The sequence below is a fragment of the Aythya ferina genome, assembly GCF_964211825.1.
Source record: "Aythya ferina genome assembly, chromosome: 22".
Classification (NCBI taxonomy): Eukaryota; Metazoa; Chordata; class Aves; order Anseriformes; family Anatidae; genus Aythya; species Aythya ferina.
Genome location: NC_140320.1, coordinates 4,581,784 through 4,603,134, shown reverse-complemented (window position 1 = coordinate 4,603,134; position 21,351 = coordinate 4,581,784). Strand labels below are relative to the sequence as shown.

The 21,351-nt window shown below is 43.4% G+C and overlaps 1 protein-coding gene across 9 annotated transcripts in view; it reads right to left on the bottom strand.

The window, feature by feature from the left end:
* ARHGEF12 (Rho guanine nucleotide exchange factor 12) overlaps positions 1–21,351 on the bottom strand; it is a 74,181-nt gene that overhangs the window by 28,110 nt on the left and 24,720 nt on the right. For 3 of the 9 annotated variants that reach the window (XM_084495701.1, XM_084495702.1, XM_084495703.1), the window contains 11 exons: positions 15,842–15,865; positions 15,265–15,353; positions 13,615–13,671; positions 6,365–6,463; positions 5,844–5,893; positions 4,956–5,013; positions 4,085–4,263; positions 3,378–3,455; positions 2,617–2,736; positions 1,869–2,003; positions 616–687 (listed from right to left, as the gene is read on the bottom strand). In XM_084495701.1, coding sequence (XP_084351827.1) covers positions 616–687; positions 1,869–2,003; positions 2,617–2,736; positions 3,378–3,455; positions 4,085–4,263; positions 4,956–5,013; positions 5,844–5,893; positions 6,365–6,463; positions 13,615–13,671; positions 15,265–15,353; positions 15,842–15,865 — 961 coding nt within the window. Of the gene's footprint in view, positions 1–615; positions 688–1,868; positions 2,004–2,616; positions 2,737–3,377; positions 3,456–4,084; positions 4,264–4,955; positions 5,014–5,843; positions 5,894–6,364; positions 6,464–13,614; positions 13,672–15,264; positions 15,379–15,841; positions 15,866–17,061; positions 17,206–21,351 lie in introns of those variants that run through there. The other 6 variants (XM_084495704.1, XM_084495706.1, XM_084495698.1 and 3 more) reach the window with 5 other exon arrangements.

Below are 21,351 nucleotides of genomic sequence, written 5' to 3'. Positions count from 1 at the left end.
GAGTTTATAGTTGCGAGATCCCCTTTGGAATATTTCTCCCAAGTTGGAAGCATTCAGAAATGTCAAATCAGATGACTCAAAACCAATTGCATCATCTGCAGACTTCTGAGTACATTAAACATGGAGCATATGACAAATGACAGCTTTGTACAAATGGAGAAATATGACTACAGAAAGTCATGCAAATGAGGGAAAAATACTTCAGAAGTCATCCTGTGAAAGACAGCAGTACTTTCAGATAGCTCAGAACTTCGTCTACGTTCCACTTTTATCCATTCTTGAGGCCATCCCTGATAATACCAGCCTTATAATTACTTGAATATCCTAAAGACTGGTTTTCATTTAGGGTTGGACTCAAGGAATAAAACATGTACAACAGCTATTTTAGGTCCAGCTGTTTTACTGCTGATTATCTATTTCTCGTCTCTAAATGGGCCTGCTCTTAAGCTCCATAAACATTTATTCAGCTAATTAACATTCCCTGCACAATTTTAATTGCATTTCATTTTCTAAAGCTAAGTTTATGTGTGCTTCATCTAGAAAGCGGGGGAAAACAAGATGTTAATGGGCCCATTACAGGAGATGCTGTCGTTATTTTTTATGGTTTGGACTCACAGTATCTTGAACCTCAGTCTTCTCTGGGCTCTCGTCCAGATAAACCCGCTCCTTCAGGCCACTGCGAGGACTCTGGGGAAGAAGAAAGTAACTACTAGTGGGCTAGTAACCTCCCTCCACCTCCTGGCAATCCTCTTTCTCATGTAGCCCTGCAGACATTTGGCTTTATTTGCAAAAAGCATGAGCTGTTGGCTCATCTTCAGTGTGCCCACAGTAATAACCAAGGCTTTGCAGCTGGGCTACCACTCAGCTGTTGGTTCCCAGCCTGTATTGCTGCATGCAGTTATTTCACCCTAACTGTGGAACTCTGGACTCCATGAATTTCGAGAGCTTTCCATTACCCCCAGTCCTTAAGCTTCTCGGCGTCACTTTGGATTGAAATGCTTGCAAGTTTGGTGTGTCAACCACCTCCAGTGATCACTTATCATCAACTCTGACAGAATTAAGGAAGACAGCTTTGAATTCTATTCTGCATTTATTATATACAAACACGAGTGACATTTAGTCAGATTTGGAGTTGGTGAGGGAGTGTTTCAAAATAGAGTCATCTGTGCTCATGTTTTGGAGGCACATCTGACCCATCTTCCTCTCCCTTCCAACTGCTCGTACAGATTTAGCTCCCACCTCCATAAATTAAACAACAAACTTAGGCCAAAGTGCGAGTAAAGAGTCTCAATTCCTCTGCGCTAATCAGATAGCAGCTTAATTAAGGATTAGGTGCTAAGGCACTGCAATAAGGAGACCATACGAGCACACAGATTGATAAGTGATGAGTGAACAGACTAGGAGTATTTACTGTTGGCAATAATTGAAGCTTATTTGGTAAAAGTAAGGCTCTTCCTCACTTTCATGGCAACTTGCCCAGTGACTGGATCTGAGTCACAGCTACCGCAATTGGAACATTAACATGCTCTTAAAAGATACTCTAATTGGCATCTCTCAGTTTTGAGAAAGATGCTGGCATCCATCTTTCTTTGTCTGGTTACAGGGAGTGTGCCAGGAAAATCTAGTCCTGGATGAAAACCCAAAACCCACACTATTTATTTCTCAGTCCCTAATGGAAAACCAATATAGTATGCTTCCCCAGGGAAATATTTTTGGTGTGTATTTAGAAGCCTACTCTAGTAATACACACCTTTACTGAGACACTACAGATCTATAACACACAGAACAATACAAACTTAAACAATCTGCACAAGAAAACCAAATCTAAGAGGTATAGAAACAAAGTCATGGTGTCATTCAGTACTCACATCAGCTATGTCACTGTTTGGTCGGGACGGGCTGTCACTGCTGTAATCTAGTTTGCACAGACCATCCCCACTCTCTGCCTCCACTTCACTGATCTGCAGCGATTCTGTCACTGACCTGGAGGACAAAACTCCATCCTAAAAAGATAAAAGTGAGTTGGGAGCAGCACAGAGCAAGTAAAATATTTCAAGAGACTGTTATACTCAAACACTAGCTCTTTTAAAACGTAGACAGCCCACATTATTTATTAAACTTCCTTCATGTATTTTTAAAAAGTTGCAATGTTCTTCTAGGAGAAGACAATAGAAAATCACACCAAATTTTCAGGACTTATAACCTTAAAGGCAGAGAAAAAAAGAGGAAAAATAATACAACTTTAAAAAGGAAAAAAAAAAAGCTGGTTTTAAGCCTCCAGTAATTTATTCTTCATGGCAAGAATGACTACAGAGGGTTCTGCTAGGTTGTATTGACAAAATAATATACCTCACAATTTGCACTTACTGCTTTAAAAGCAGTTCTTCATAGATTGTCTGGAAGTTCATTGTAAAGTCCACTTCATATACTGCCATTCCACTGTATTACTTGACAGCTTCTGCCAGCCTAATTACCAGTCTCAACTCTAGAGGGTGCAATCTGGCTGTACAAGCACTGAAGAGTGTGGCAGGGAACTCCTGCTTGCCCAGAACACCATCATCCCCCAAGAATTTTCAACCAGAACATACCACAGAGAAGCCTGACACATTGTGTTACCTGAGTACAGCCTGTGGCTTTGGACAGCTGCTCCTGCAGCTGAGTAATGTGCTTCTTTGTTTCCTGTATCTCTTTGAGCAGTCGTGAGCTGGACGATCGGCTGTACTCTTCTTGCAGAGACTGAAAAGTAATTTTATGAGCTTTCATCACTCAGTATCTGCTCAATATCAAAGCTTACAACTAATCTTAGCCTACTACTAATCTTCATTCCATTAACACATCTAAAATAAGAAACAGCACCTTTGCACACCTACTGTCATATCAGATAACTGCTATGGAATGTGTGTTTTATCCAGCTCTCCTCTGCCTCGTGCCATATGAAAATAACTCCATTCTAGAGATATACCAAATTAATCACAACCGCATCGAGCATACAGCTGAAGACACAATAACTCAGCACCACTGAGGAGCACAGGGCCAATTGTTGCTCCTAGTGAGAAATGACTCACTCTCAGTTAGTCAAAGATGCTTACATGTCCTAGGATTAGACCAGATTGACTGGGTATGTACGTTTCCACTTAAACTAACACTTTTTTTTTTTTTCCAGTCCTGTCAAAGATTAAAAATTCAAGAGTTGACCAGTCCAAGCAATTAGACAGATCTCTGATGCTAGGCCAGTATATAGAAAAGCTAAACTAAAACAGAAGCCACGCAAAGGAATGCTGAATAAGCTACTTAATAGTGATTCAACAACCCATCTTTTTAATTCGCATCAGCCCCTTCCCTCCACCTCTCCTGCATGCATGCAACAACTCCAGTACCTGCAGCCGCTCCTGCTCTTTCTGTAGCATCTTTCTCAGAATCTCCACCTTCTGGTTGTGGACAATATTATTCTCCTCCTAGAAAATATGGAGAAATTAAGGGTCCATTTTTTTGGTGGAGCTGTAAGGAGTGAAGGAAGATAAGGAGAATGGATACGCCTGCTTTCTGCCTACTTCCTAAACATGGGCCCAGAAAAAGACCAACAAAAGGCAATTCAAGTTTCTGCAAACCCTATCCTACATAGAATGTAATCACTCACTCCTACTTTTGAACATAGCTATCTATGTTAAACAAAAAGGAAAGAAAGAAAGAAAGAAAGAAGGAAGGAAAGAGGTAAAGAAAGGAAAAAAAAAGTGTCTTTGCTTTCCTTACTCTTGTCATGTCTGCATGTCTTACAGCCCAATTATTAATAGAAATTACAGAATACCTGGCTTTGAGCAGACACTGTGTCAACTCACACCATACAAACTGCAGCCTGTCTCAAAGACAACCTGTGAATAACCTCTCAACTCTCTTTGCATTATCTCAGCATTTCCTTGCAATATGTTTTTTCCCATGTGATTAAATGCCCACTGGGTGGCCAGACAAATACTGTAATTCCAATTTATTATTTGTGCAAGAAGCTCAAAACAATTCCTTTGAGAAAAATGACTACATTTTTTCCACTGCTGAACTGGTTCTTTGGAAAGAGTATTTTAGATCTTACCCCCATAAGCACTGGGCTAGTAATCCTTTCTGTATTTCCTGATGTGCCAGGCGAATGGGGCGATGTCATGACGGGACACATATGCCCAAACGCTGCCAGATCCACTTCAGACTCAGCCAAGGGAATCTGGGGCGACCCTGGTGGGCGCCCCTGAACAGTGAGAGCTACATAGGAACCCGCTGCAGGGAGAAGAAGAAGAAGACACATTTCAGAGACACTTGCAGATTGCTAAGGTTCTCACCCCTAGAGACACAACTCAGACCATTCTTCATTTGTTCGCTCTTCGCACCGCTGAGCACTGTCAGCTCAGTTTTAGAGATCTCTATTTAAATATCAGGTAATCCGAAACATTTCATGATAGCCAACCTTAATGAAAATGCAGGGCAATTTCTAATCTACCAGGTTACATTTACAGTATGCATAGGCTCACACCACAAAATAAACTGTGCCGGGGTGGAAGGAACTGCTAACGCTTTCTTCATAGTACAAGAAAATCAACCAGGAATTCACTTATTTGGAAATGTCAGGACTTTGTAAGCAACTTAAAGTAATCTGCATTAACAGTGCCTGAATAGCTGTGGCATTTCAGGTGAAATCAAAATTGGAAGATGCATGGGTAATGTTTGATGGTAATTTCTAATAACAAGAAAAGAAGAAACTGCAGGAGCATGGATCAGCTCAAGTCCAAGAAGTCAAAATTAGCCCATGTTTCACTTCACTGCCTGTTTTACACACACCCTTCATCTCTCAGCATGGGATGTGATTGTCCTTGTCACTTGATAGCTGAATCAATCATTGAGCCTTTAAAATTATGCTTTTCATGCTTTTTCAAGGAGCACAGTGATGAAAATAGCAACATGCCTTTACTTACACTTGATCAGCTTTACCACCTCCAAATGGTTTGAGTGTGTTACAAGAGTGCCATTCACCTGGGGATATGAGAGAGAAAGTAAACACTGGTTAGCTCCTGATTTCTAACCAAGGAAAAAATCCCACTGGGTCCCCACACACTACACAATAAGCAATGTAATAGAACAAGCAACAGTATTTTTTTCCTCTCATCTCTATTACTATGACTTTCAAGACACTAACAGAGAAACAATTTCTCCCTCTAAGGTTATCTCAGCGAGCAGAGCTCTACAAAAAGAAAGCCATACACACATACCAAAGAAAAACAAGCAACCAAACGTGAGAAAGCAACCCATCTCCGACTGGTCAGAAGGACATTCAGGGTAGTTAACTTTATTCATTAATTTATATGCTTGGTTGAAATCCCAGCTCTATCTGTGTCAAAGCGGCTCTAGCACAGCCATCATTTTGCAGCACTGATTTAGATAATCATTTTAGCTAATGACTTGATTTCTTAGTTGTTTGGGACTAAAAGAGAACACTGATTGGGGTGCGGTTATGTGAGTAACAATAAAATCCAAGACAATTATTTATCTGCAGGTAATTATCAGTCACACACTGCTCCTCTCCCGTGATACCTCTATTTCTCTGTACATGTGATAACTGAACTTTGTAGGATGCTGAACTTGCCAATGAGGTTCTGAAATAAGAGTGATCCAAAACAAAACTAACATTCAGCAGTGGGCTTTCAGTGGTTACTGTACATGCCCAGAACAGGGAAACGTAGACCATTCCTCTATCCCACAGGCAAAAAGCAAACATCAGTGCAGAGCCTTCAATGACCTTCTTTCAGGGAAAGAGCTCATTTAATACAAATTATCTGTTTCTTGGACGATGTGAATGCCCTTACCTTGATAATTCTATCACCTGTTTGCACTCCAGCCCGCATAGCTGCTCCATCTACAGAGGCAAGAAACCATTTAGTTCCAATTTCAATACAAATCATCCAAACCAAAAACAGCTGAAGCACTTCTGTAGTTCCATGCAAAGCTACTTCCCACACTCACCCAAGCTTCTTCTTTCTTTGTCAGATTAACATCTCTGAGTATCTACACTAAAGTAGTTCTGTTCCCGTTTTGTAGTGGCTAGGCTAAACCACAATCCACCGCTTTACCAGGCATAAACTTACTTCCCTTCAATAGCAAGAGGTCAGTTTCCATTTCCATCAGACACAGGAGGTTCACTGCATCCCAGCAGTGTGACACTCTTTGTCCTTGCACATCTCTTCCCAAATTTGTGATAGCTACAGCCATCCCACCCATAAGGAAAGAATTTGGAGTTTTCTACTCCAACTCGTGCACATATTTCTTTGATTCACACGAAAACCCTCTAGGCTGCTCTCTGGCTAGCATATTTAGCATGTCTGCTTACCTTCTTTGACGGACTGCACGAAGACTGGATTGTCTCCGCTGACTGTCAGCCCAAATCCATTTTCATCCCGTTGGATAATAACACACCGCTGAACAAGACCTGCATAAGAAAGGTGGGGAAAGGGCAGAAGAAAGAGAAGGAGAGAAATACAAAGAGACACAAGCTAGGCATCAGTCCAAAACCTTATCCTCCTAGATAATCACAGAGCACTGAAAGAAACTGGTACAAGACAACAGAGGGAAAAATATATGAGAGACAGAAACAGGGCAGCTGTCCAGAAACAGATAGGAATGTCAAGACAGGTCAAGCTTATTGCTTCAGTTACACAAAACAGAGATATACAACAGCAGAGATGCAGACAGCTCTGGCACATCAGACACAACTTGAGGTAAAAGCAGCTTGTAAAGAGGAGCAGCAGTGTCCACGAACCAATGAGCACAATTTCCCTCTGTCCGTATCAATAGGTCTTCAAAGAGCAGCATGGGGCTGTCATGTTCCCGTACACCATCAAGAGCACCAAATGATTTTTACAAGCTACTTTTAATAAATAAATAACCGGGTTACAAAGCTCTCAAACTAGCATAAATGGCTTGTGCTAATACTGAAAAATTAGCTTGTGCTGATACGAGAAAAATCTCATCTCAGGGCACCTTCTGTTCCAGGTGAGAATATTCAAGAGAAGCAGATCAGTAGCAGTAACAAAGCACGAGCCACGTGTGCTACCCTTAACTAGTCTTCTGAAATCAAGACCGTGCTTCCCACTGAGCTATTACTGGGCTAAGTACTGGGCCAAAATCCCAGGAGATGTGAGTTTGAATCTGCTCCTCCTCTAACTTGCTGTGTGACATCAAAGGCAAATTGTCTTTTGTTTTCCCAGGAATCCTCAGCACGCTGTGAACATTAATAGCCAGCAGAGACAGATGTCCTCAGGAGGTGCAGCACTTTGAGAAGGTGAAGTGCTAGACAGAATCACAGAATCATCCGTGTTGGAAAAGACCTCTACGATCATCTAGTCCAATAGCTATGTCTACTGCTCACCTGAAAATGAAACAAGGAAAAAAAAGGGGAAAAAAAGCAGCAGCCCCAGCATATTCCTTGCAGAGCACTTCCCTAAGAGCAGCTGCAAAAGCCTACCACAATGGAGCCTTTATCTTGAAAAGCAACTTTAGGAACTCTGCAAAATGCTTCAAGGATGTTTTTTTATTTACATAGCAGAAACCACTAGCTACTAAACATCAGCCTGCTTTCTAACAGCTTGCTTTGCTGCTTCATTTCTGAAGCCACATCAGGCGAAATTCTGACACCAGCATCTCGAGAAAGACTTGGAGTTCTCCTCCACATCAGCTGCCAAAATTGCAGCAGTGTCGTTTAGCGTGGAGGGGGCAAAGGAAATCGAGAAGATGCTGCCCCAGCAAAGCTGTCTTTGCTGGAATCATTTTCAAGGAATGAATTGGAAGAGACCGCGGAGTCACATCCATGCTTTAAATCACTCTCGTACCAGCACAGCTCCTTTTATGTCTCTGGAGCAACTCCTAATGGAAATGAGGAGCCTCAAGTGCAAACACTGTCCACCCAGTCAGCCCTGTTCTCCTTGAGTGTGGCATACATGGAGACAGGTGTGGGAGCGGTGGAGAAGGTTGCTTTCCAGCACTTCTGCAGCCATCTGGTCACAGAATCCCATCCCGCTAACTCCCCTTGTGCTGATAAAGGAGAAACAAATTACTCCATCCGCAGCAATCCGCAGTAAATTGATGGAATGGATGCAAGGGGAAAGCAGACAAGAGGAAAAAAAAACCACCACCTTTCACACCCTCTTTATATGCTCAAGTGAAAGAACATGCCTCTCCCTTTTGTACCTCCCATTTTTCTATATGACCAAGCTTCTTCAAGTCTCACTTCACAAGAATGATGCCCCAGGGCGGGGTGTGGGAAAGAGAACATATGCTATTTCATCAAAACAGCTCGTTTTCAACCTTGCTGCCAGACGTGCAGGTTTTATGAGTAAGACACTAACTAATCTTTTGACTCATAAGAACTTTCCTTGCTTAAAGGCACAGCATAGCCCTGTGTACTCGCTGCTCTTCCACGGAATTTCTCTCTTTACCAGCACCAACAACCTTTGGATCTAGGCTACTGATAAGCTCCCTCCCGGAATTAACGTGATGCCAACGCAGAGGCAGTGCGTTAGGAGATGCAACAAAAGCTGGCCTTGCAGAGTATGACTTCAGTTGTAGGAATGATCGAATTAACCAGTTTCAAACCACAGGTCTCAATTCCACCCAAGACCGCCTTTTAATTTGACAATGGGAAGGTAACAGAAATTAGGTAACAGAACCCAAATTATTCCAGGATTGCCTTTTCCCTGTATTTGTTCACCTCAGATCAGAACTAAGCACTTAGCCCTTTCCCTAACATGATATAAAAGGGTCTAACACAAAATAGTGAGGACCACACAGGCCAGCTGAGACACCATGCTTGACGGAGATACGCAGCAGCTTTACGGTGATTTTAATGGATGTGAAAGTTTTCTGAAGGTAGCACTGCCTGCAGAACCAGGGCAGCTTCAACAGCAGTGCCAGGCTGAGGCAGGTAACCCAAAAAGAGCAGCTTCCAGTGCTCTTCCAGTGCTCTGCTGTGGGGACAGAGCCACACAGGACCTCCCCAGCAAACCCGTCATTCGCTCACTTCTGTTCTTTCTGTATAAAACACATTCCACCTGAAATCTGCTTCGTGGGGGAACTTTAAGAGCAGAGCCGTGGTGTTTTCACCACCCAGATCTGGTACCTTGAGCACCTCATTAGACACCCTGGAATGGCACAAACCACCCAGAGCCCACTGACACACACCGTGAGGTTTCCAGCAGCTGTTACTGCCATGCCTCGATATCACAAGTACCTCCAGGAACTCGTGCTTTAAAACACTGAGCAGCAACTTCACCCTCTTCAAGTAAAGTCTACGAGGTCGGTGCAACACCAAAGAGCCCACGTTAGCAAGTGGCAATCAGCTTTTGGTGCACGATTCATTCATTCCTTGCCTGGGTGTTCCAATTCTCAGCGTTTCCTGGATGGAAATCATGAGTCTTTCTTTTTGAAGAACCTTACCAAGGTATTTCATTTTTTTCCAGCTGAAGCTTAAGAAAAGTTACAAGGTCAAAGGAACTCATCATTGACAACATTCAAATCAAATCAATAATTATCTTGGTCCCATATTCACTTTCACATGACAGTATCTTGAAATAAGGGAACATCACCGTGACTGTGTTTTAAGTACAAAAAAAAAAAATCAGACATTTGTATTTTGAGTGGATTCATAACATTTTGTGGAAGAAAAAGAAATCTTAAAAATCCTTTTTCATCTTCATGCATATTGCAATTCCCCAAATGTGTTTGTTACTCAAGCCCTGAGTGCAGCAAAGCAGCTAACTGCATTAGCTGCTACTAGCTGTAGTTAGAGGTTTAAGATTAGAAGTGGAATTAGAGGAAAAACTAAAACTATCAGCTCTTCAATAGGTGGCACTATTCCCTCCGAGACGTTGTGGCCACTTCTCCAGCCCCCTTACAAGTGAGCCTGTTGGGTAGCAGGAAAGGGTAAAGTCCCAGCCTCTCAAGGTCACTTACACATGGTGGTGAAAATGACTGTCTGAACAGTCCCAACAGGGACATTTTCAATGTCCATGAACTTCTTCAGTTAAGAGACCATTCATCTTCTTCTCTACGGATCCTAAATATTTTGAAGCTATTCAGTTAAATACGAAATTTCAATTCCCCAGCAGGGCATAACAAATACAGCAGGAGTTTGTTCTGAAAACCTAACTCACAAGAGAGAATGGAGCCATGAATTACATCTCCCATAACATAATGGGGCTTTTCCTCTGATCAAACTGTGTGGGACACTGCACGGGAGGAGCCTCGTGAACTCTAACCTCCCTGGAGGCATGAGGCCACAATGGGAAAATGCAATTTAATATAGTGATTTGAAATGAATCATTCAATAAACAAAAACAAACTCCTTGGGGTTTTGAGACTGTCCAACTGTTTCACTTCAGTTGGGAGGCTTTATTTCCATCAAAGATTTCCAGAAACCCTGCTCCACAAAATAAATAAAACTATCGGCTTTTATAACGGCAATTTCTCATCGGATGAAATTCTGCATTTCACTTCATTCGAGTTATCACCATGTTCTTCATACCAAATGACATATTTGCAGCATTCTTCAGATTCTTCCACTAACTTGGTAACAGAAGTCATGTAAAGCCTGAGCAGAAACTGTCCTGTTGGAAATTACTGCAGCATATAATGTCCTGATAAGGCTGCTAATAACAATGGCACTGAAAACCATTCATAAAACAAAGCTTGGTAACCTTTCTAGAAGAAAAGAACAATGTATTTTAACCATTAAAAATAGGACTATCTGCTCCCATGGCAACGACACATTCAATCCCTGTGGTCGAGTGCCCCTTGCACTCCGAGCCGTTTCTGGCTATTATAAGGGGAGCGATGAGGGGCTCCCCAGAGTCCTTTTAAGAGGCTGGAAAAATGGTCACAACATAAAGACACAAGGCTGACAAGAACTGCGAGGAACAAAACAGGAAGAGTAAGGACAGATTCTGCAGGGTTCGATTTAAACACGTGTCAACAGGGGCAAAATCTGGATTTGCAAAGCAAAAAAAACTAAAAACCTGCCCCAAAGTTGGAGGCAATATGTGGAAGAGTATGCAGAAGGTCTAGTCTAGCATCGGAGTCAGAAACTTATGATTAGTAAATATAAAGGAAGGTATCTTTAGGGAGCAAGTAACCAATATCTAACCTCTCACCCCCAAAGCTATAATCAATTTTCAAGTTTGTTTAAGAGATGGGAATTCTATTTCAAGGAAGAGGTGTCAAGCATTGTGGATGGTTATAGCACTAATTAGTTAATTACAGCATACCTGAAATTACGCTCAATCTCTCTTCTCATCAGCTAGACCTTGTTGAGTACACAGATACGAGATGGTTGGATTTATGGGAGAAAATACCTCCCTCTAAGTTTGATATGGCTATAAATCAACTTCTGTCTATCAGAACAATTTCCCTACCTAACCACTCTCCCCAGCCAAGCCACTTATATTCTTTGAATTCTGGCCTATTGCTCCCTAATTAAGAATTTTGAGAGGTAAGAACAAACACACAGAGCCACACCTCCTTTTTCTGCTGTCATTCAAGACTTTTCTATTAGTCACCTTCCAAGGGCTAGCCAAAAAAGAGCCAGTTACCATCCAGTCACCGGCAAGAAAAATATCAGTACAATATTTCCACTTGCAGGTCTTTAAATATTTTGGTCCCTTCCAAAGCAAACAGCAAAGCTCTCTACACATACCACAGAACCTGGGAAAAGGAGAGGGTAGAGACAAAAGGCAGGGCAAGGTCCACAACAGAAAAGGCCACTGGAAAGGAAGGATGAGTGGAAACTGCTCCCATAGATACTGGACACGGACAGAGCATCTGCAGGAAACTTTGGGGGAAGTGAAGGCTTAAGTTCGGAAGTCGTGTTTCTTTCTGCCATACATGAAAAACCAGGACACTGTACAGACTGAGGGAGAAGTATAAACACAGATACATTCCATTAAGCATACCAAATGTTTCCTGTAATTAAACTAGAATAGTCTGACAGCACCTCCAGTATATTATGGGTAAGCAGCGTGAGGCAAAACCTAATGAAGGTTCAAGCCATAGGGAGCTAGTCAACCTGTGCTGTCCCCAGCCAGCACCAACCTGGTGAAGGGAAGAACTAGTCAAGGATTCAGCATAAGCTCATCAGAAACATCATCCTAAACTACGTGCTTTCTGAGCAGGCTGTTTCCTTGTTTGTTGTTTCTGAGGAGGAAGATGTAAGCTGCAGCAGGCCAGGTCTCTCTGGGATGAGTTTCCAGCCCTACCGAAGCTCTCTCCAAACCTGTTTGCAGGCTCTGTGGAAGTCTCACACCCCGAGGAGCATAACTGTCGTATTACCCCTGTTTGGTTGGTTGGTTGTGGTCGGTTGGGTTGTTTTTAATAAGAAATGTGATTCCAAATTCCAGGGAAAGTTAGGAGAGATCTGACAGAAGGAACAGACACACCTCCCTAAGCCGTGTCAATTGAAGGGCTGTAGTGGCTGAGAAGGAACTCTACACATTTGTTGATTGTTTTGCTTTTTTTTTTTTCCAATGTTCCTTCCAATCAGAGCTATGCCAGCATCATTTCATGTTACACAGCTGGTTTAAGATGCTGGTTCACAGTAACACCTGGCAGTTTTATTCTAGTGAAATAATAAAACTGATACTGGACAAGTCAGTGCCTCTGTCCAAAAGCCCACAGAAGGTTATGCAGCAAGCAAAATTATCAACAGGAGAAAAATTGGAAGATATCACAGACTATTTTACATACCAGAACAAATAGGGATCACAAATTCAACAGGTCATTAACATAAAGGTAGGATGGAGAGAGTGTCACAGTCTAAAGACTGATGTATCTGATGTAAGGTGAAGAAGGGCAGACGAGCAAACAGGCTCCATTTGGTGCACACTCTTTCCAGCAGCACCGGTCAAGGTGTGCTGGCAACATAATGACGTGGAGCTACTCCTGTCCCAAATTGTTATACGCCAATTTGTTCCAGCCTACATGCTCACTACACAGTAATAGAGTAATACAGGAGTACCAGGGAAGTTAGCCCCACTTTGGAATGAAGAACGGTTAAATTCATATGAGGAATGATTTAAGTTCACATTCTCACATTTAAAAAAAATATTTTCAAGTATGGTTTTTCTACTTCTGTGAAAAATAAAAATAAATTGATAAAAGATCCTCTACAGATAATGCAGAATACGAGTTACCAGCTCACCCAGGTTAACCTCTACAGTTAGAGCAAGACCCAGACTTTTCTCCAACTACAAAACCTCTGCTGGAGTCCAGCACGAGCCGTGTCTTCGCACAATGCCAAAAACACTCGGTGGCACAAGATCTCCAAGAACAGCAGCCCCACCAGGTTTTCCCAGTTAGGAACGGAGAACAGGAGAACATAGGTGCCAGCCTGTGCTTGCCATGTACGGGTTAGTTTCCAGCCACTACAAGAACTACAAGCTGATACACTGAAGCAACACGTAAACCCAGTTTCCCACTCCTTGCTGCAGAGCCAACCATGCGGATCACGTAAAGGATAAAAGCCTCGGGTGCACAGACAGAAAGCATGGAGCAGACTGCAAAGGTGCAAGGCTTGCAGCGGCTGCTTTAGCTTACCATACGTCTCGGATCTACTCTCCTCCGAACTAGACTTTGTCTTCTTGGAGGAGCTATCTGCACGAGAGCAGGAGAAAAGGAGAAAGAGATATAGAAAATATGGAGACCAAACATGAGAAAAAAAAAAAAATCAATGAAAAACACAGACTGATTTATTAGGTTAAATCGTGCAAAACACAAATAGGATGTGAACAAAACGTAGGCGAAACACTTGGAATAAGGGGTGAATAATACAAGCATGAAGACACAGGTAACACCACAAAGAATCTATTACAGGATTTGAGACAATAAAAGAAGTTCTTGGCTATGAACTACAGAAAATATTCTCGATAAAAAACAGTCCAAGCATAGAAACTCTGGTAACATTCACCTCCAGAGTAAGTAATAAACATGTGCACAGTGGTTCAGCATTCTGAATTTACCCCTTAAAAAGAAAGGAATTTTATGAAGGCTACAGTACAGAGTTCATCTGTTAGACCACATCACAACCATTGTACAGTGGTGCCAGGTAGCAGCTCTCGAATCGGAATTACTTTCATCAATTTAAGATGAGAAGATTCCTGAAGTTTGCTTCTGACAAATTCTTTCTGCAAACCAACTTCAGAGCCCGAGACCTCCCCCAGCCAACATAATTTTACGTTATGTATTCCCAAGGACTAAGGAAAAGAAGACAACCACTAATTTAGGTTCTCTCCCTTAAAGGACTTTTTTTTTTTTTTAAACATAATGTTAAAAGCCCATTTTAATTTATTTTGTGCACACTAGGAAGGAGTCATGCAGCTAGTGGCAGGAAGCATTAACGAACAGGCCGGTTTATAAACATCAGCTTCAAATGCCTTGTGCAAAAACACATTCTACAAGTTCTACAACCTTTAGATTCAACTCTTGTCTCTTCCACAAGCCCCAGGGAAATCACTGGGCTGAACAGCAGAATGCACAGACATGAAAAAAGCACATTGCATGGGGCCAGGAGGCTCAGGCAAGAGCCTGTCATGCATTTCATGAACACACACAGTAGTCACTGGGTTAGTGTTTCGCAGAGGGAAGGAAGAATCCCTGCATGCATCCTAATTTCCATGACAGCACTGGACAGGTTGACCAAGCTGACCCAGATCCAACCTTTCAGAAGGTTAAAAAATAGGATAGCATATCCTTGAAAAAAACAGAAGTTCATCTTAAAATACAGCATGTCGGAAAGCACAAATTCCCTCTGAGGAGATGGTTCAAAATCCACTAAACTTCAGAAAAAATTTACAAGGAATACCAGAGCTAGTCGAGTCTGTAAGGTCTCAGATTTCACACTTTTTTGTACTAAAACAGCCAGGGAACTACTCACAACTAATTACAGTATTTGCCTCCTGACATTTCAGACTAACTTTCCTGAAAGAGGAAGGAGGTATAATTACTCACTGATACCACTAATCTAGGTTTATTCTTGCATAATTAACAGCGACTTTGTCGATGAGCACGTTTTAAAGCAAGCCCGTATTCATTTCAACGCCTGCATGCTTCCGGAGGGCTTTGCAAGCACAGAAGAGCACAACTCTCACAAACCACATTTGTTGACACATTAAAACCGGTTTCATTCCGATCCCCAGCACTTTTCAGATCAAAGCCCAGATCTTCAGCCGTGAAGTTTTAAGACTTTACCTGTCGGATCGAAGTCGTGTGTGCTGCTGCAGCGTTCAACCTTCTGCTTCTTGTCAGCTGGAGACTCTCTGCTCAGAATGCTGCCGTGTCTGCGTCAAAGCAAAGCAGATGATCCTGACTATCACGCCACAAAAGCACTGCTCAACCTTAACTAGTTCTGGAAATAACCTTAACTAGTTCTGTTTGCTACCAAGAAGTTTGGATCATAGAATCACAGAATCGTTTAGGTTGGGAATGACCTCTAAGGCCATCTAGATAAGAAGGCACACATTAGGTTCAGCTCTGAATTTCTTCCCAAAGCGAGGTCAAGGGGAAAAATGATCTCCCTCAAAATAGTTCCAGACTGAAAAACCTCCTCAAGTCTTAACTCCACCTCCTCTCCCACCAAACAGTAAATGTTTAGAGATGCAAAAATTGAAGACTTACAATACCCACCCCACACCCCCCGAAGCAAGTGTCTGCACATCATGCACCAGCACAGCATCGTTCCTCTGCCCATCTCAAGCCCCATTCCTCCTTCAAAAATGCTGTACCATAATTTGTAATATAGATAAATAATTAAGCTTCAGCTACTCACCTTGTAGGTTTTTTGAGAGGAAACCTGAAAAGAAGAAACAACAAGTTTAATGAACTGTCTTTGATTTTTTGGTTCTCAATATTATGTTTGATAACAACACTTATTCTTAAATACAAAGTTATTTTACACCTCTGTAATGTCTTCCAAAGAGAACAACCAAGGCTTTTCTATTCTTCTGCCTCAGCAAATTATTAGTTCATTGATTCAACTAGGCAAAAAATTATCAAGATTAAGGTTTCAAACAGAATAGAACAGAAGCTGAATTCGTGCCGCCAAATCCCGTGTCCAGTAGGCCTTCCTCATCAGAGCGTAGCAGCTCATGGATCACCTTCCTCTCCTAACAACTAGTTCCATACAATACAAATTAATATAACTTGATTATTTTTTTTTGTCCTGGTGTCCAAGAAAGCCCAAAATCCCACTGAAGATTCTCCTGGAGCTGTGACATTCCCATTACGTCCCTCCCACGTGGGTTCCGTGGTGTCCAGGAATATCGGAGCTCACGCTGACGTCTCCTAACAAGACCTCAAACTATTTTCATGAAACTAGGAACTTGCCAAATTCGAGACAAGTACAGCAGCACAAAGTGAAGCTGAAATTCTATTAACTCTTCCAAATATTATTTCTGGGACGCACAAAGAACATAAGCAACAGGAACTCTGAGTTAAAGGGAGGCAGAAGTGTATGTGCATTTTTTAATTAATAAATAACATGTATAAAACCAAGTAAGATATCAAACCGGGATTTTTTCCCCTTGAATTATCACCAAAAAAATGACAGAGCAAGGTGTACACCACCTAAATTAAGGTACCAAGCTCTGCTTTTTTAAAACAACTCTTTATTCTCAAAACTTTTCAGAAATTTAGCTGCGCCGTGGCTACTTGTTAAATGTTTTTCAGGTCCTTCGGCTGGAACGCAATAAGAACATTTAGACCTGTACGTGTACCGATGAAAAAAGGATCAATCACCTTTTGTTCTCAACGAGTACATCCACACTTGTAGCTGATAATTCCCCCCACACACACCAGTTATCCTTACTGCACTTGGGTTTTCCTGTTTACGCAGGCTGTCCAAAAAGCAACGAGGTGAGGGTCAGGAGGAGACTCAAGTAAAAACAAATCTAATACCGCAGAAGTTACCAGGGCATTAAATGCCTTTTTTTTTTTTTTTTTTAGCTGACCTATTTAGTAAAGAACACTATTCCTCAGCCGAAAACAAACCTGCCACCGGAGCAGGACGCTCCCAAAGGCACCACCTCCGACCGCATCCAGCTGAGCTGAGCCTTGCCCAACCAAGCTGCTCCAACGGGCAGAAGCAAAGCGCTCCCCAGGAGCACCTCCAGCATTACAACACAGATGCCTCGAGCACTGCCCACAAGCCTGCCCCGACGCACACCTCGGGTTTCAGGCTCCTTTCTCCAAGGAGGAGCACCTCCCGTCCTCGGTGCCACGCTGAGCGGCCCAGCCGGGAGCAGCACGGGCTGAGAGCTGCGAACTCCTTCCCGATTACCTGGAAAACATAACTGGATACAGAGAAGAAGCACCCAACGTAATCCCTCGCTTCCAAGAACAACTTAACTGCGGGCAGACGAAGCGCTGGCCAGCTCACGCTCGCCGAGCCCCTACGCAAGGCTCGGAGATGAGCACCCGATGACACACGAGGCAAGAGAAACTCCAATGACACCAGCAGCGGTTTGTGCCTGCTGCTGACAGTAACTACACGCAGCCAGACTCCTGCCATCTCTTAGAGAGCAGCAGCAAACGCTGCTGAAACGCACTGATGGCTTCAAAACCACGGGGATGGATGGATTGGATGATATGAGCTGTAGGAACCGATGGGTGAAGTTTCTTGGTTAAAGGAAAGGTGGACCCAGACTCCACTGAATTGCTGGTTCTTCTTCCCCCACGAAAAGCCAGGAATCGTTGGTTTCACCTGAGAAGCTGGGAAATCCACGGATTCGGATAAGCAAGGTGCAGCGAGCTGGACTCGATGATCTTGAGGTCTCTTCCAAGCCAGGCAATTCTGTGAGCGCAGCCTCTCCTCGCGCTGCTCCACCTGCAAAGCCCCAGCGCCCAGCCCTGATGTTTGTGGATCCCGGGCGGCAAAGAGCTGCTCCGTGCGGGACAAAAGCCCAAAAAGCCCAAAGCAAAGCAAAACAAAAGTCATCCCAGGCCAAGCCGGCCCGAACGCCGCACAGTGAGCAGATGCAGCAATAACCACGCGGCGCTTTCAAAGAGCAGAAAGGGAAACAAAGAAATCCAGGGGCAGACAAACCATCATCCCTTCAAAGGCAGGGAAAGATGGTTAAGATTATACTTTTTTTTTTTTTTTTTTTTTTTTTTTTAATATAATGCACTTGCTTGTGAGTTACATAAAAATTTCCTAGCACCACTAACAAATACTTCGATGGGGAAAACTTTTATTCCGTAGGCTTCCTTCTCAAGCACCCAGAACTCCAGGTTTAAGCTCCTACAGCAAAAGAAACCATTTCCAAAGCAAAATTAGCTCCCTGCTGCCCTGTTTTGGTTGGTTCCGAGCTATTTATTATGTGTTCAAGCACCAAGTGCAGAGGATGGATTTTCGAGGTCTAGGAGTTCCGATCAGCGATTCAACTTACCGTACACAAGCTGTTGATGTTATTTATAAAGGAAACACCGACGTTTTTTTCAAGCTGTATTCTTGCCCCAGCTGAAACCCTCAGGATTTCTTCCTGAGCTTTGACGTTAAGGGGGAGCAGAGAAGTTCCTGTCCCCTGTCCCCTGATGATCCTGCACCCAGCATGGCCACGGAGGTGCTGGGTGAAGCCACCAGCAGAGAAGGGGCTGGTTGGGCTGCAGGTGAAGACCCCCAAAAAATTCCCCTCCAAGACCTGCAACAGCTCCAGCCCACCGAGGCGTGAAGTCACAGAAATGAGAGATGGAAGAGGTGGCTGAGAGTATAAATACAGCTGTAAGATCCACGCTAGCCAGGAGAAGCTCCCTTTCTCTTCCCCAAGCCCTAGCAGAACGTTACCTGACATTTCCCAGCTGAAGATGTCCCAGTCACTGCATCCCTCACACACCATGGCACGGTGCCACCGGATAAACGGAGCACAGAGCACACAACAGAGCCCCCCATGAGTTTCTTCCATGGCTCTTTGTGTCCCAGGCGCCACCGACCTTCACTGGGACACCACAAGTCCTACTGAGCCTCCTCTTGCTGCTTGATTTCATTCAGCACCATTTATAACATATTAAATGGATTTCACCCACTCCTGCAAACACCAGGCAGGCTGCAGGCACGGCAGGGCGCGGTTAGCAGCTGGAGCTTTAATTCCAGATCGAGCTGGCAAGTTTAGGCTCCACGATAAAACCCCGTAGACATTTTGTCTGATAAGTGATGAACATCAGCACATTTTCAAACAAGCTGTTCCACTCGCTCGACTCCCAAATACCAGGAACAATTAAAAGCCAAGTCACATTCTGTTTTTAAAATACTGGGTCAAATAATTTCAGCAATTTAAATGCATCAAATTACGAAAAGTATGGCTTGTTAGTCATGCTGCATTAGTAAAATCTATTTACCGGAAAGCCAAGTGAGAAAAAAATGTACCTACAACCAGTACCACTGCGGATTAAAAGTTACACTTCTCCAAGTTAGCTCACACATGCATGCTCCACTCAGTACTGGACCACTGCCTAAGAGCCACCTTCGAGCCAAGAGCAAAAAAAAGAGAGTTTTAAGACCTCGTGTGTCAAAACAGAGCAGAGCGAGGAAGGATTCCCAGCTCCCTGCAGCCCAAAGCATTCCATTCCAGCCCTGGAGGTTGAAAATATATCTGCCCATAAATAGCACAGCGCTCAGATAACCATGTTGGGTTTCTTGGTGTGTTTTTTGTTGTTGTTTTGCCTTTTTTTTTTTTTTCCCCTCCCATGCTAAAACGTTGCTCGATTTCAAGTATTTGCTATCTCAAAACCTGATCAAAGAAAAAAATATTTAGATTCAGACGAGAGCCTCAACCTTGGAAATATTTACTCATGTGCCTAACTTTAGTTCCCTTTACTTCAGCAGGACTACTCACATGCCTGAAATGAAGCTTGTGTGTATTTCGGTGGAAGCCTAAATTACTACAACTTGTGCTGAGATGAGTAAGAAATGTTGTGAAACCCACACAAAAGAGAACAGCCCAAAACTGCTTGCTTGACGGAACTGATCTTTAATTAGGAGACGAACAGTTGCAATAGAAGCTCCTTCCTTGCTTTATTAGTTTCATTTAAATAAGGCGTTGCTTCGTTGCAGACCAACCCTCTGAGAGAATCCTGCATTTGGAAAAAAGAAGAAACAAAGGCACCCAACTACCCCAAACCCAAGAGAGATGAGAAATAATTACAGGTCATTTGTCTTGTCCGCACGCTTAGAAGAGGAAAACCAAAGGTTAAGTTTTATCCTCACCCCAAATAAAAGCCCCAAACCGTAGCTATTTAAAATTACATCCTACTTCAGCAGCTTTGCACCAAGTGACGAGGCAATGGGAGGCCTTCTGCTGGCACCACCTCCGTGGATGCTGGGGACAGAATCGGTCGGCTGCCCCCTCTATTTCTGGGAGGAAGAGCTGGATCCTGCTCTCCTCTTCCTCATCTGTCCCCAAAGAGATCCTGCAATGGAAGGGCTGAAGCCCGTTTGCTTAAACATCACCGGTTTCCCAACTTGATTGTAAAAAAAAATATGAAAATAAAATCTGTATGTTTATATTCCCCCGGTCTGCAGACGCACATAGCCACCAGCCACTTGTTTGCTGGGCTTAAAAGCCCTGAGAAAGGTATTGTGGCAGAGTGCTGACACGACCCGAACAAAAGCAGTACCAATGTGACCTTCATATAGAGCCAAAGGCAGTCTTCTGCCGCCACAAAAAGGGGTAGGCGCGCTCTGTATAGGGCGGCGGGCGAGTAAAAGGAACTGATGAGATAGCAAATGACAGGCGGATCGAGAGAAACACAGATGCAGCAAGCAGGCCACTACTGGCAAGCAAGAAAAAACGCAGACAGAAGGCTGCCAGCCCCCTGTGCTACCCACAATGTGCAGCTGCAACCACAGCAGCTCTTCTGTGGATGCCACCGATTCAACACGTCGGGTCTGTTGTGCACTACCATCTCCTCCCCGTGTCAAAGGACAAGATAAGCTGAGGAAACCAGTTTTCTTCCTCAAAAAACACCCCAAACAGAGCACAATGCAAGGTGCAGGTAACAGCTGAGTGATGGAGGGCACCAAAAGGATTCCCAGGACCACCCAGAGCTGATGTAGGGATCCTAAAACCATAGCAAGTGCACAAGGAGGCGAAACCGAGCTGAGCAATAAGTTTGCGTGTTATTTTTGTAGGAGTCCAAGGCAACAACCCCAGCTGATGCAATGACTCATGGAAGAATCGTTCGTGGCATTATTAGCTTTAGATTACCGACGGCTTGGCCAGCAGGCTTAGTTCTGCCTTCGCAGGAGGAACCCAGAAACATAAAGCCATGGCCTGAGAGCCCCTA